General features: G+C 34.5%; 2 protein-coding genes across 2 annotated transcripts; one reads left to right on the top strand and one right to left on the bottom strand.

Annotated features, from left to right (window-relative positions):
- Window positions 1-3682: 3682 nt before the first annotated feature.
- Window positions 3683-6338, bottom strand: LOC111000202 (mediator of RNA polymerase II transcription subunit 19). Its single transcript, XM_022269570.2, has 3 exons — window positions 6033-6338; window positions 5587-5958; window positions 3683-5404 (listed from the first exon to the last, which is right to left on the bottom strand). The coding sequence occupies exons 1-3, from the start codon at window positions 6211-6213 to the stop codon at window positions 5244-5246; spliced, it is 714 nt and encodes a 237-aa protein (XP_022125262.1). The 5' UTR covers window positions 6214-6338; the 3' UTR covers window positions 3683-5243.
- A 1135-nt stretch (window positions 6339-7473) lies between these two features.
- Window positions 7474-13500, top strand: LOC111000194. The gene is made up of 2 exons (XM_022269560.2): window positions 7474-7813; window positions 7931-13500. Exons 1-2 carry the CDS (start codon window positions 7763-7765, stop codon window positions 13226-13228), a joined length of 5349 nt encoding a protein of 1782 aa, XP_022125252.2. The 5' UTR covers window positions 7474-7762; the 3' UTR covers window positions 13229-13500.
- Window positions 13501-14270: the final 770 nt, after the last annotated feature.

The raw sequence follows: 14270 nt of genomic DNA, 5'->3' as shown, positions 1-14270 counted from the left end.
TCAATAGTAGCATCTAGATTATCTTTTATAGCCTGTTTAAGGTGTTTAGCGTAGATGTTTAGTGCTGTTTTGTCAGCGGGATGACGACTATTGTGCCACACTCTACGTAATCTTCTCTTCTCTAGGATCATGCCCTGAATTTCGTGGGGTACAGAGAGCTGTCTGGTGTTTTTCCGACCCACTTCCTCAGAACTCCTCCAGCATGCATCCTGCACCACCTTCGTAAATGCCAAGACTGCCTCATCTATTTCCTCCTCATTCTTTAGTGAAATCCGCAGAAGTAGGGCGTCCTCAACGAGTTCACGAAACATTTGCCAATTTGTTCTATTGTTATACAGTACTAGTTTCCGTTGGCACTCCAGGACGTTGGTACTAATAGTTAATATCACTGGGATGTGGGCTGAAGAACCATCGAGAAAGCCATCAATGTGATGAAAGAGTCGTGAGAGACCCTTCATTAGAAAGAAGTCCAGGACATCAGGCAATCTTCCAGGGTCGCTTGGCCAGTGGGTAGGCTCGGGGGTGGAGATTGTTGTTAAGTGGTTTTTATCAACGCATTTTTTAAGTTCTCTACCTCGCGTGGTAATCAATCTCGACCCCCAATGCAGATGCTTTGAATTCCAATCTCCACCTGCTATGAACCTTGGACCGAGACTGTTTATATATGTGGTGAAGTGTTTCTCAGTTATAGCGTGCTTTGGAGGACAATAAGCCGAGGAGATACAGAAATTCCCATTTTCATCCTGTATATTTATTGAGGTGGCTTGAATGAATTCAGATCGAAATTGTGGGAGTTCATAATGTTCTATGGATGATCTAATTATAATAGCAGTGCCTCCATGTGCAGTGCCATCGGGATGATTTGTTGAATACACGTTATAGTTTTGTATATGAATTTGGCTGTTCGATGTAAGGTGCGCCTCAGAAATAAGCAAGACATCCAGATTATGCATTTTTAGTAGGATTTCAGCTTCACTTTTCTTAGGCGATAGGCCATCTATGTTCCAGGTAGCAATTTTGAGTTTATTTATTTTTGTGATAAGTTGGTAACTAGAGTAGTCAAGAGCCCCAGAATGGTGCTCATTTGTTGTAGGATTGTATCAATTTTTTGTGATTGCTTTATAAATATTTCCTCAATTCTATTATTCAGTGATTGATGATCCAGTACAGACTGTTGGTTTGTGCATCGATCTAAAGGATTACTTTTAGCCACTTCATTATACCTCTTAAGTGTATTACTTGTTGGTGGGTTCGAGGGTTGGTTTGTAGGTTGTGAGTTTGGGCTTATAACATTGTTGGGAGAGCGTGACGTAGCAGTTTTTCTCGTGCTTACAGACAAGCGCTGTGTTTTTCTGGCTAGGATTTCTTTATATACCTCGCAACCTTTATAATTCGCAGGGTGAGGGCCGAGACATAGTGCACATTTCGCAGGGGTACTGCGGTCCACTTTAGGACAATCTTTAGTTAAGTGTGATTCTGCACACTTGAGGCATCGACCTGGTCTCATACAGTAGTTTTTGGTGTGACCATACTGCTGGCATCTTTGACACTGAACTATAGTGGTCCTCTTTTTTGGGTCTTCTATAGTAACAATTTGGTGGAAAATATGTCTAATTTCCTTGGCTGCTTTATTATGCTGACTAGGCTGCAGGTTAACAAAGAAAGTTGAGGTAGGTTTTTTATCAGGCCCAAATCTGGCATTGATAATCTCTCCAACTACTATGTTTCCCGTTTTCTCAAATTCAGTTTTTATAACATCAAGTGGAGTAGTGTGGTGCAAGTTTCTTACTACTAGTCTGTAATTTCTATCTTCTTTTCGGTTGAATGTATGGCCAATGAGACCCTTCTCTCTTACAGCTGTAATAAGTTTTTTGTAAACATCTATATCTTCACTAATAATTCTAATTTGTGTTTTGTTTACTATCTTAAACTTGAATGTGGATCTTTCAGTTGCAGATTCAAGAAATTCCGTTAGTTTATTGACATCTTGGACTCCATATAATATGATTGGAGGCGGATTGCTGGGCTTCTTTCCTTTAGTTTGAATAGGATCTTCAACTAGAGGTAGTCCGTCGAACATATTCGAAGTAGCTACACTTTCGGGGGACTGATTTGAGAGTTTCCTTTTTTTATTCGGCTTTCTATTCACTGGAGCCGTTTGCCACTCAGGTAAGTTGGTATCGCAGGCTACTTCTTGAGAGTTCTGTGGTGCCTTCTCCTCATTTCTGGTAGGCAGTAAATTCCCAACCGATACACTTCTCTGTCTTATAAACAGGCTTGGATGGAAGGCTTGTTGTACATATTTCTTACTTTGACCAGTTGCGTTCACTGTCACGGTTGCCTGAGTACCCACCCTCGTGTTGTCTTCCAGCCCGGGTGGAAGGCACCGGGGGTTAGCGGGATCGCAAGACAGATCACATTCGCTTTCATTATACATTTGGTGTGGCAAAATTTTTGCCTCCCCAGAATACGAGGGATAGCCTGGGGATTGCTTTGAGATGTCGATTTTCGAAGATTTAGGTGGTGTTCTTTGCATGATGTTCCCACGAGTAGGGTCGAATAAACTGGTCGCTTCTAGGGTGACGCCCTTTTTCCCAGAAGAAGGCACATTACGACAACGTTTGCCAGGTTCGTTGAAGTTGGACGCTAGAGACTGAATTATCCCATCAGCCATATACACCCCATGTAGGGGCATACACATCCCTTGGCACGTTTCCCACCGTAGGATAGGGGTAATTTATTATAGAGGTTTTCTTCCTCGCGGCCCAGATGATGAAGTCCAGACTCCCGTTCCCGTAGGTTTACGGTTTGAGGTGACTCTTTCGAGACACACTTGATGCTTGATCGGTTTTGAGGCGCCGATGACTCGCCTTCGCCCGTCACAGTCAGCAGTACAGACCCCGAGGAGGATGTTTTGTGTGAAACCCGTTAACAGATCTGTACAGTACCCAGGGGAGGCGACGAGGACGCCCGTGAATCGGGCTTTCGGGTGCGCGCAATATAGCCAAGCTACACACTCGCAAGGCGTACGCTAGCAAACACAGCATTTTTTAAGCATGCATCCAGCATCGATGCACACCACCGTGTACTTGATACCCTTTCCCCCCCAATTAACAAATTGAATTAACAAATACGGCTTTAAAATATTCAGTGTTTGTTGCCATTGTTGTGAAGTCGTTTCCATAATACAGGTAACCATGACAACCGACACAGTACTACACTCCATGTTTTATAAAGTATTGGATTAAAATTTCATATTTTAAAAAGTATTTTTATTGTGTTGTCATTGAAACAGAAGAACTGGTTTCAATCTAAAAATTGTTATATAAATACACTATTACAATAATTTGTTATAAAATGTAAGTAATGGACTTGAATCGAGCGCTTCAAATGGAATTTCTAGTAATTTGCTCAAAATTATTGCTGTGTAGTCGAGATTGATCTCTTCACTTCAGTATTGTTCAAGGAATTTAACTAAATAGGTTTCCTGGAAGTTACCACTTATTAATTAATTGAATGTTTATGTTTAATATGTATCTGGTTTTTTCATTTATTATTTTCTGGTTAAATCAGAATTTAACATGTTAAATTATAATTTTAAATGTCAAGATAAAAATAGCAAGCAACAGCCTTGCACCATAATTGTCTCATGCATTTTACATACTGAGTCATTTTTTACTAAACTATAACTATAACTGCTTGCACCAAAATGTATAGCCTTGTTAGACTGTCTTAGAAAATAGAGTTATTAATGTGTCATGTAGAATATGAATAGTTAGATAACTGGCCTGTCCTGTACTTATAATAGACATTAATATTGATACATAAACAGTACTAATAGAATGCTAGTTAAAAATGATGTATAATTTGGTTCTAACTTGGCTATATTTAAACAATAGGTAAAGAGCATATAATGTAGAAAGTAAGTAGACATTTTGTAAGAATTGGTGAATGTATTTTGGTGCTGCATTACTAATTTATTTGATTTTATAAAACCAACACATTTTGTATGAAGCGAATGTTGTGTAAATTTAATTGAATAAATTACGCCTTTAACTTTTGTTTTATTTTTATACAATACGCGGTTTAGTTGATAATTTTCACCTTATACATTTAAAAGAAAGAAAAGGTTCTCTCAATATTCAGATTTACCTACTAACATTTAACTTCATTATATATTGCAAGATTATTTTACCTATAATATGGCCGGCGTAAAGACGTAAAGATGGGTAATGGCAACTCTTCGCACTCAATACGATCCCCAACTGAAGGTCTGATGATCTATAATTATTCTTCAAGTTACTTTTTTAACAGTACAACATAACCAATAAATTTATATGTATCACAAAAATATTAAAAGACATTTAGGTAAAACAACTTATAATTACTGACAGTAAGCTAATTTTATAATTTAATTTTTTTAGAAAATTACTCTTAAAATGTCATAACTCATTCATTTCACAGAAATTTTATTTTTCATAATTCTACATAACAGGATTCTCTGAAACTTAAAATTATGTGCTGTTTCAAACATACAAAATGTCGCATTTAAACATACTTCTTACATCTAGCTTATTTACTAATTAAACAAATTTTACTATGAAAAAATAAGGTATTCATAAAGTATTGATTTGATTACATTGATAATTAACCAAATACAAGTTTATGTACCAATGAAGATGCATCCTTTAGTTTTTATTTCTCTTGTGTTTATATAAATAACTTAAGCTAGTTATGACAATCCTAAAGAAATATTAACAACAATTATACTTTATTCAGACCTATTCAGTTCAAATAATTTCTTATTATAGAATTTATGTTGACTGTGTGAGTAAACCATAAAAAAGATTGAATACATGTAGCTTATTTTATAATGAATTGTGTTAATTCAATAAATGACAAAATGTCATTTTAGTTATGGGCGTCATAATGTTTAGTTTTTGCCATAACATAAAATATCTTTGGAACAACTTGTTTTTCAAAAATAAAATGGTGCCACAAAAATACCTATATACATTTTTCACCTAATGTTTGAATTCAATAAAAAATATTTTTTGAATGATGAAGAAACAAAAATTTTACTAGCCTACATTAAAAAAATCAAATTTATACATGTTATGAAGAAAATAGAGATTACTTACTAAATTTTTCTCAAAAACTTACTGTTTGTGGAAATAAGTTTTGCTCATTCTTTAAGAAAAAACTGGACAAAAAATCATAATTATAGAAGTAATAAAACTAACTTAAGGTAATGGATGTTGGCTGGGTGTTAGCCCTCCATGCTCGGGACTGTGTTTTTGCTTTTTCCTCTTTTTCTCTTTTTTACGCTTTTTCCTCTCTTTGTCATCATCATGGCGCTTTTGTTTTTTGTGTTTCTTTTCATAGGTGTCTGGATTTGATGAATCTGAAATTTTTATGTTCATTTAGATTTTAGACTTTCCTTTAGATGTGATTGTTAATTTAACCATATTCTAATCCAAACTTATCCCACAAAGCTGTGCCAAGTTAGACATCATTAAAACCTATAAATACATACATTAATTTTATTCATATATAATATTTATTTAATGCTTGAAGAAATGTTACCTTGCAGGGGAGTATCTTGGCCTGGAGGAGCACCATCCTTGTGTTTATGTTTCTTGTGTTTGCTCTTATGTTTCTTTGGTGGGGTAGCACTCACATAGCGGTACTGCTCTGGAAGTGGACCTGGATGTAACCGGAAGCCAGCAAGCTGAGCACTAGTCAATGGTAATAATTCCTTTCCTCCTATAGGGCGTTTTGCGATTACAGAACCCAATGTACTGTTATCCTCTTGTCCAGGTCCGTCCATGATACCAGGTAATGTAGGTAAGAAGGAAGATAGCGACTCCTTTAATTTTTTACCGTTAAATTTACTATAAGAATGTTCGAGTCCATAATACGCCATTAAATTTGTTGCTCCTGTTAACTCACATTCTCCTAAAATGATATAATTTATGATTTTAATTATAACGAATAAGCATTTGTACATTTTTACCCACGTCAATACCTACCTGGAGGTTCTTTCATCAAATAGAATGGTCCACTGTGTACTATGGAGGGATTTTTACCCAGTGAAATAGTAGTTTTGAGGGTACCAGAAGAATCTTGCCGTGAAACAACTGGTGACCTCGCTCCTCGAGGCGAGGACTTCGGAGAATATGGTTCTACTTTTCTAAACTGATCAGACATCATCTTGTATGTGCATGTCTACAAAAATGGATTTAAATTAAAAAGTTGTGAGAAATAATAGTATTAAAAAAATTATAAAAAGTCCTTTCTCTTCGATGGCTAAACCTTCTCTAAATTTTATGTAGATTAAAAAAGCCAACAACGTAGTACGCTGCGCAGCATAGAATAGACACAGATGGCAATATGAGTTAATAGACAGAGTTTACCTTGACAGAATAAAATATTCTTATGCGTGTCGACTTTATGGCTCACAATTTGGCCCCAAAATTAAGTTGGTATTATTATATGTTATTACATATTGGTTGCCTAACTCACATATAGCTACTATAATAAGCAATGAACAAGAACCGAAGCAAAATTTATCTAGAATATAAGAATGGAAACCTTGTAATTTAGCTCTAAATTTTATATGACTTATGTTCATAGGTGAATTAAACACCTAATTTAAACTCGTGCTTTTTTGCTTAGTGGTCGTAAACTTATTTATCAATCCCAGTTTCATTGATTGTTGATGGTTGCTTCTGACTTATTTAATACCATCAAATTAATAATTTGATCAGATAAAGTAACAACATTATTTGGTGACATTAACTTTGGTTACAAACTTAATCATTCGCAAACCTTTATTTATGTTTATTGTTTATGCAAAAGATAAATAAGAATATTAAGAACTTTGGCCTTTTAAATTTTAAATAGTTAAATAAATAATTTCATTACTTTTGTGTTAATTGTAGAAAGATGGGTGGAAATATCATATTTGTCGGAACCAAAAAGATATATTTCATATTTTATCGGTGTTTTATACGTCAATGTTTTTGCAAAAAACCAAAATCGAATTTTGTTGTCACTTACATAAATGTTATGCTTGTCAATGTTAGTAAGTTTATTGCTATTTTAGGATCTTTATGCTATGAGCCAGGAAAATATACTTGAGATTAACTAAATCAACTGTTTTGATGAGAATTGTAAATTTGAATGAGAAGCAACTGCAAATAGTTATAAACTTTGAAATTTTATTTAAGTATGGTGCCAAATAAGGACGGTAATTAGGGAATTTCGTAATGGAGATAAATATTAAATTATAGTAGTCGGTTATTCCCTTTTAACAAATATATCCATTTAATTTCAACAATAATTGCCTTACAAATACAAATTTATAATTTCTGTGGTTGAAAATACGTATCTTTGTGGGTATTTGTCTATTACTGTACCACGTGTGTTCAATAGCAATGCCTTACGGCATGCTTTTGATTTAAAAAATTATTCTGTAGTCTATGGTAAATGATATAGCTTCTCGTAACGCGCTACGATTTTATAGAATGTGTTTGGAAATAAACAGTTTTGGGGTATATAATACAATATAATAAGTTTATGTGTTGTTATTAATGTGAATTATGATTGTGCTTTCTGATACTTACAACAAAATTATGGTTTGGTAAATCTGATAACACCAATCTACGCTCGACAAAGTGACGCCATTTTACGGGAATGACCAGCCCGCGGCTGCCTCATAATAGGCCTGATGTAAGGAACGCTGTTCTCAAACGGATGCATGGAAAAAGATCTCGATTTTTGTACTCGTACTGGACGTACGATTTCACAGGTATTACGGCAATATGTAATTGTTGTTGTTGATATCTCAAATCAAAGTTGATTTATTCTTGTTTGAATGTCTTTTGTTTCTATGCAATGAACTCTAGCACGTGTTTTATTTTTTTAGAAAACTATGGAAGATGGTAATATATCAAATTCGAGAGATGATAATAATTCCCCAGCGGCGCCATGTAACTTATACGGTGATCGTGCATCATTATTAACAGCAAATGGACACGACTTCGCAGGCGAACCTTCCAGTCCCCCGGATCAGACATTTGAACAAAACCGGCAAATTAGTGATTCCCAACATGATGAAAAATTTAAGAAACGAATTAACCCTTTAAGAATACACCTTGGGAAAAGACCTTTTGTGGATAATGCTATTGCCTATAATACAGTGTGTAAAAAGAAGAGACTTCTCTCAGTGAAACCAAGTGAAACAAATGTTAAAAAAGTGAACATACCTAGAGTCCCTAAACTTATACCAAAACATATAGATCATAAGTTTCATAATGTTACATCACAATTTGTGGATAATGAGCAAGACAAACCTGTGCCTCGTCTTGTACCCAAAAGCCAATTATCACAATTTAAAAAAAGTAAGATTGAAAAGAGCCCCCAGCTAAAAGATTATGCTCAGAGTTTAGGTTTACAGCCAATGGTAAAGTTTAAATGTCGGAAATGTTGCTCTATGTCATTCAAAACTTTAGCAATGTTGAAAGAACATCAGTTAGTATGTCGAGCTCAAGCAAAAGAACCAGCAATAAGCCCAGGTAGTGTAACTCATGTAGACACCAGTACAAGTGGACCTTCTAGAGTAACTCGCAAAGTTTATTTATGCTCAGCTTGTGGAACATACTATGAAAATTGGAACTTGTTCTTGCACATGAGAGAAGTACATAACAGGCATATATGTTTATTCTGTCTAGGTATGTTTTCAAAAGCTGAAAAGCTATCATCACATTTAACAAACAAACATTACGTACAAGAGTTCAATTACAATTGCAAAGAAGAATTTCGCAAAATTTACAATGGCAGCTTTTATTTAATGTGCTGTGCATGTGATGAAATATGCAGTGAAAAAGATGATTATTTTAATCATGATTGCAATAATATTAAGCCAAAACCTGTTCCAGTTTTGATTAGTAAAAATTCTTTGAAAAATAACATGAAGCCTACAAAAGTTTGTATAGAGAGTACATCAAATGGATCTATTTCAAAAGATGTAATCAAACAGAATGGTGATAAAAGGGATGACATTGAACATAAAATTGAAACAATCACAACTCAATCCCAGAAATCAACATCTATCAACAGCATAGCTAACTATGAAAATGGAAGCAGTGACATAAGTTTTAGTTCCAGTAGTTCTATTACAGACTGTAAAGATACAAGTACTACTATTGAATCTGCAACAGAAATGGAGAGTCCAAATCCTAAAGTTTTATTTAGTCCAAATACCCAGATGGCTTCACAAAATATCCTGAATGGTGAGGATAAGGTTCATACTAATTTATATGATCATAGTAATTCTCCATCCACTAGTGAAACACAAGCTTCAGTACCTGACTCTATTCTATCGAAACCTGAGGAATTACATCCCCCAGAAAAAGAATGTGGAATAAAATTAAAGCTCAGCTTAAATAGCTCCAAGTCTCCAGTAATTATAAATTCAACCGTCGACCCAACTGTAGGGCAACAATACTCGCAAAGTCATAAACCACCTACACGAATTAGGAGGCCTCCAAAACGATATGAAAAAGATAAACCCACCGATCCTGTGTTACAACCTAAAATATCTTCAATTAAAATGACAATTTGTGATAAGGCAGACAGCCAATTTGTTAAAACTACATTTTATGAGAACAACAAAGAGACAACACTAGTAAATAATAACATTGAACCTATATGTAATACCTTTGAGATAAATTCAGACAACGCAATTAAAACGACAATTTATGATAATAGCATTGAAGAAAATAATACCTTAAACAGGGTTCCCAAACTAACAGTTAGAGTTCCCAAAGAGTTTCTTGATAAAACTTCATCTACTGATGAATCATCTGATAGTGACAGCAGTGATAAATTAACAGTAGATGAAAATGTGACAAAACAAGAAGAAGATAAAATAGAGGTAAAGCTTTTACATGAGCCACAAACCACTTTGGAGTCAATGAAGGTGTTTGATTCAGTAGATGAAAATTTAACAAATGAACCTGCCAAAGCGGTTGTTAATAATGAAGAAAATCCACCAGAAGTAGCAAAAGATACTATTTCTAAAACTGAAGTTAAATCAGAGCCACGTGAGCAAGATGTTGTAGATGAAATCAATGTGGAAGAAATAACTCCAATGGAAACTACACCAGCAATTGAACTAACACTTGATAGGCCCATTGATAAATATCCTCTAAAAAGCTTACTAAAGGTGTTTTTAGGGTTCACCTATTTTAATTGTATTTATTGTAATCATGCACGTAAAATTGCAGTGAATTGCAAACAGCTCGCCTCTCACATGGTGGAAGAGCATAAATTTTCAGCGACAGTGAACAGTATTACAGCCGAAGAGTTATTGCCAGAGACAATTGCTGCTAAAGTTAAAATTAGGGTAGATGAAGGTTCGTCAATATTCATTAACTTGGACTCATATGATAGTGAAGAGATGTGTGAAAACAATCAAAGCAGTGTAAATTTTGAGTGTTTTCAGTGCTATATAAAAACTGCAATTCATAAAGATCTCTATTTACATAATCGAAAAATGCACCAGAAATCCATATTATTATGTATTATGTGTAAAAACAACTTTTATACATTTAGTGAATTACTGTGTCATTTATGCCCTGGAACATATGATTCTGATTATCTAATTAAGTATAGGTGTTGCTTTTGTAACATAGACTCTATATCTTCATCATTTAGATTAATGGTGCATCTTCGAAAGATACACCATACCTGTGATGTGTGTTTAGAATTTTGCCAAAGTCAGGCAAGGTTATCTAACCATGTTTGGAAACATAAATTACATCATTATTGCTTTCGGTGTGGCATTGCATATAGAAATAAACCGGATATCAATAATCATTTATTCTGGAAACATGGGACTGAGAGTGTGTTGTGTAAAAAGTGTCTTCAGAAAAAATGGCCTCATGTGTATCATTTCTGTAACCCTCCAGCAGTGTTTATATGTGATGAATGTAATTTACAATTTACAAAAGCTGTTTGTCTTAAAGTGCATAAAAGACTACACTCAAGTGAATTCCCTCATTTATGTACCGAACAAGGGTGTGAAGAAAAATTCATTTCGAAAAAGCTCTTAAAAAAACACATAGAAGACCATACAAAAAAGACATTCATAGAAAGTCTTGATGGAGAGAAACCTAGTGTACCCAGCAGTAATAATGAAGCATCTAAACAGATACCCGTTATTGATTTAGTAAATGATACCCCTAAGATTGTAGTAACTGAAACCAAAACAGAGACAGACACTAAACTTACTCCTAAAAAGTTAAAAAAGAAAAAATTAAAAGACAGAGATGCTTTATTGCTGGATGTTAATCTACCAGCTTTAAATTTATCAGAAAGTGATAGCAGTGATGAGTCTGATAGTGGACTTCCACCTTCTGTAAATGATGACCTACAGGATATAGCTAAAGTTGAAATACCAGAGCTATTAGATAAAAAAGACGAGAGTAATTGTACCAATACGGATAAAAACACTGAGGATGATATACCTAAAGATGAAGAAAAGCCTATATCGAATGAAGTTATTAAACCAGTGCCTTTTGAAGAAGAAAAGCCTGAGCCTGTTTTAGAAGAAAAACCTTGTGAACAACAAGTTTTAGAAATATGGGATAACTTCCAAAAATATAATTTGGCTAACAATGTGGAACAGCCTAAAGAAAAGACACCACCTCCCCCAAGAAGAAGACATGTTTGTGAATCTGACCATGACTATTGCTTGATACCAACTGATATGAATGGGGATGAAGAGTCATTTATTACAGATAAAAAGAAAGCTAAAAAATCTCCCAAAAAAAGACATGGCGATTTTTCATCGTCTAGTAGTAGCAGTAGTGATAGTGACTCCAGTTGCTCCTGTGGTTCAAACTGTAGTTGTTCTTCTAGTAGTGGGTCTTCTTCATCAAGCTCTTCTGACTCTGATTCATCAGATGAGTCTGGAAATGAACGAACAAACCCAAGAAAGATGAGAAAATTGTCTCGAAAAACACTTCAAAATAGAAGAATGAGCAATGGATCTAATGTCGATGTTATGGGTATGACAGAAACCCCTGTCCTTGTTCCGGAGAAAACAGAACCTACAATTGCTGAAACTGACCTAGAGACAGATGAAAGTGAAACTGATGAAGAATTTTATGACGCAAATCCTCAGCTTATCGCAAATCAATTACAAATTGAAAAACGTAACCAACAAATGCCCTCCTCTGTCGGCCTCACTGATGGAATTGATATTTCAGAAGTAAAGAGTTGTTCAACTCCTGTTAAAGAAGAAAGAGAACCTAAGCAAGAACAAGATGAAAGTAAAGAAAGATCAAGCAGTAAAAAGAAAAGTAAAAAGAAAAAGAAATCTAAAAGTTCCAAAAAACATGCACCTATTAAATTAAACATTCCTAAAGACATTATTACTAAATCGGAACTTGAAGCGGCACAGCCTCCATTGATTCCGAATAAAATAACTATATCGCTTCAGTCAAATACAGTACAAATTCCAAAAGCACCAGAACCACCACCTACTACTTTGAATGTAAAATCATCACATCCATCAAAACCAAAAACTCCGGCAGATAATAAGAGAGCCTCTAAAAGAAGAAGAGTTCCTAATAAGTTTTATGGTTATTCAAGTGATGAAGAATCAAATACACCACCAGCTCTGAAACCCCAACTGCCACCAAAACTCGAATGGAGAAAAGAAGACCTGCCTTCGCCGGCCACCCATAAAACTAAGAAAGAAATACCATCAACCACTATACCACAAAAGCTATTTAATTATACTGAAACAATAAGGCTGAAAGCCCCTATACCAGATCCTGAACCACCACGATTCTTAATGAACTCTGAATCAATGGAATCCAGTGATTCTGATTCAAGTCACGAAGGGGCTCTAGAAATATACCAACCTAGTGTACAAAATACCGCACTTCCACCGCAGTCGTATTTGAATTCGGGTACATCGAGTTTACCATATGCTTTCCAGAGACCAGCTGTCCGAGAGGCTAAAGAGGGCGAAAGCGTATACTGCTACTGCAGGTGTCCCTATGATGAGGTGTCAGAAATGATAGCATGCGATGCCGAAGGCTGTCCTATTGAATGGTTTCACTTTGAATGCGTTGGTATCATGGTACCGCCTAAAGGCAAATGGTACTGTCCAGAATGTAGGAAAAATCAAAGTCTCTCAGGTTACAGATAAGTCTAAACACAATTTAGGTGTATATAACATATTGTTATCTGTATATAATTTATTGATGATTGTAGATAAATTAGCTTTACCTGTGTATATCTTATTTTAGTTAGGTTGTATGTGTAAGTTTAGGATATTAGGTCTGAAAATTGTATCTTTGTTAATATAAAAGTACATGTTATGCTTGATCCTGGCTATGCAGCCAATACTGTAACCTGGCAAATTGTTAATTGAAATGAACTCAACATCAAAACAAAATATAAAGCAATTTTTGATACCAATCTGTATCTTTTTTTAGGCTAAATCCTTTACCTTATTGAACAGAATTTTGTTACTCTAAAAACGATGTTTTAATTGGGATTTATTAAATCAGTATAGATTTGATATATTTATATATAATTGAAAGCTAAAGTAGAAGTCAGGTCAATTCCATATTGTAGACTATCACAGAATTTGAAGGTGCCAATAATTTTCCTGGGTCCACATTTAATATTTTCTTAAATCTAAATGTTATGTAATACCCTGAATGCAACGCTGAAAAAATACAATAATATTCAGTCCCACTTTGTAACGAAATCCTTTTACTCATATATGATTCATGAGCTTTGAAGGTCGAGTTTAAAATCGATATTATGGTAGGTATGAATTTTAAAACAGTGTTGAATAATAAAAATACATATTTCCGTATCAGGCGTATTGTGTTTCATAACATCATAAATGAAAATATATATTATACACAGTAACATAACTAAAAAGACATTACTAGATAATTATAAACATTCCGAGTTCCCTGTGTGAGCAATGAAATGTACAATCTGTACTCTAATAATAATATAAACTATTGAATATTATGTCAAAGATTAATAAACAACCCTAATGTTATCTATAAAGTTTATTACAAAAATATAAATATAGGACACTCCAAAGAGTATACAAATTTAAGAAACCTATTCAGACAGTATTGAGTAGGTATTGTGATTTCAAATGACCAATGTCAACGTATTTTAACCGACATTTATGGAAGCGCGTCATTAATATTAAATTATTAAAA

The sequence above is a fragment of the Pieris rapae genome, chromosome 8 (genome assembly GCF_905147795.1).
Source record: "Pieris rapae chromosome 8, ilPieRapa1.1, whole genome shotgun sequence".
NCBI classification, from domain to species: Eukaryota; Metazoa; Arthropoda; class Insecta; order Lepidoptera; family Pieridae; genus Pieris; species Pieris rapae.
Note: the sequence above shows the minus strand (reverse complement) of the source record. Positions and strands in the feature narration are given on the sequence as shown.

What these genes read in the sequence shown, in the direction of transcription:
- LOC111000202 (XM_022269570.2), bottom strand. Translation starts at nt 6,213, where the DNA reads ATGATGTCTGATCAGTTTAGAAAAGTAGAACCATATTCTCCGAAGTCC. An exon ending in TTTGATGAAAGAACCTCCAG is followed by an intron (nt 5,959 to 6,032) that starts GTAGGTATTGAC and finishes ATATCATTTTAG; the next exon opens with GAGAATGTGAGTTAACAGGA. An exon ending in CCAAGATACTCCCCTGCAAG is followed by an intron (nt 5,405 to 5,586) that starts GTAACATTTCTT and finishes TAAAAATTTCAG; the next exon opens with ATTCATCAAATCCAGACACC.
- LOC111000194 (XM_022269560.2), top strand. Translation starts at nt 7,763, where the DNA reads ATGGAAAAAGATCTCGATTTTTGTACTCGTACTGGACGTACGATTTCA. An exon ending in CTGGACGTACGATTTCACAG is followed by an intron (nt 7,814 to 7,930) that starts GTATTACGGCAA and finishes TTATTTTTTTAG; the next exon opens with AAAACTATGGAAGATGGTAA.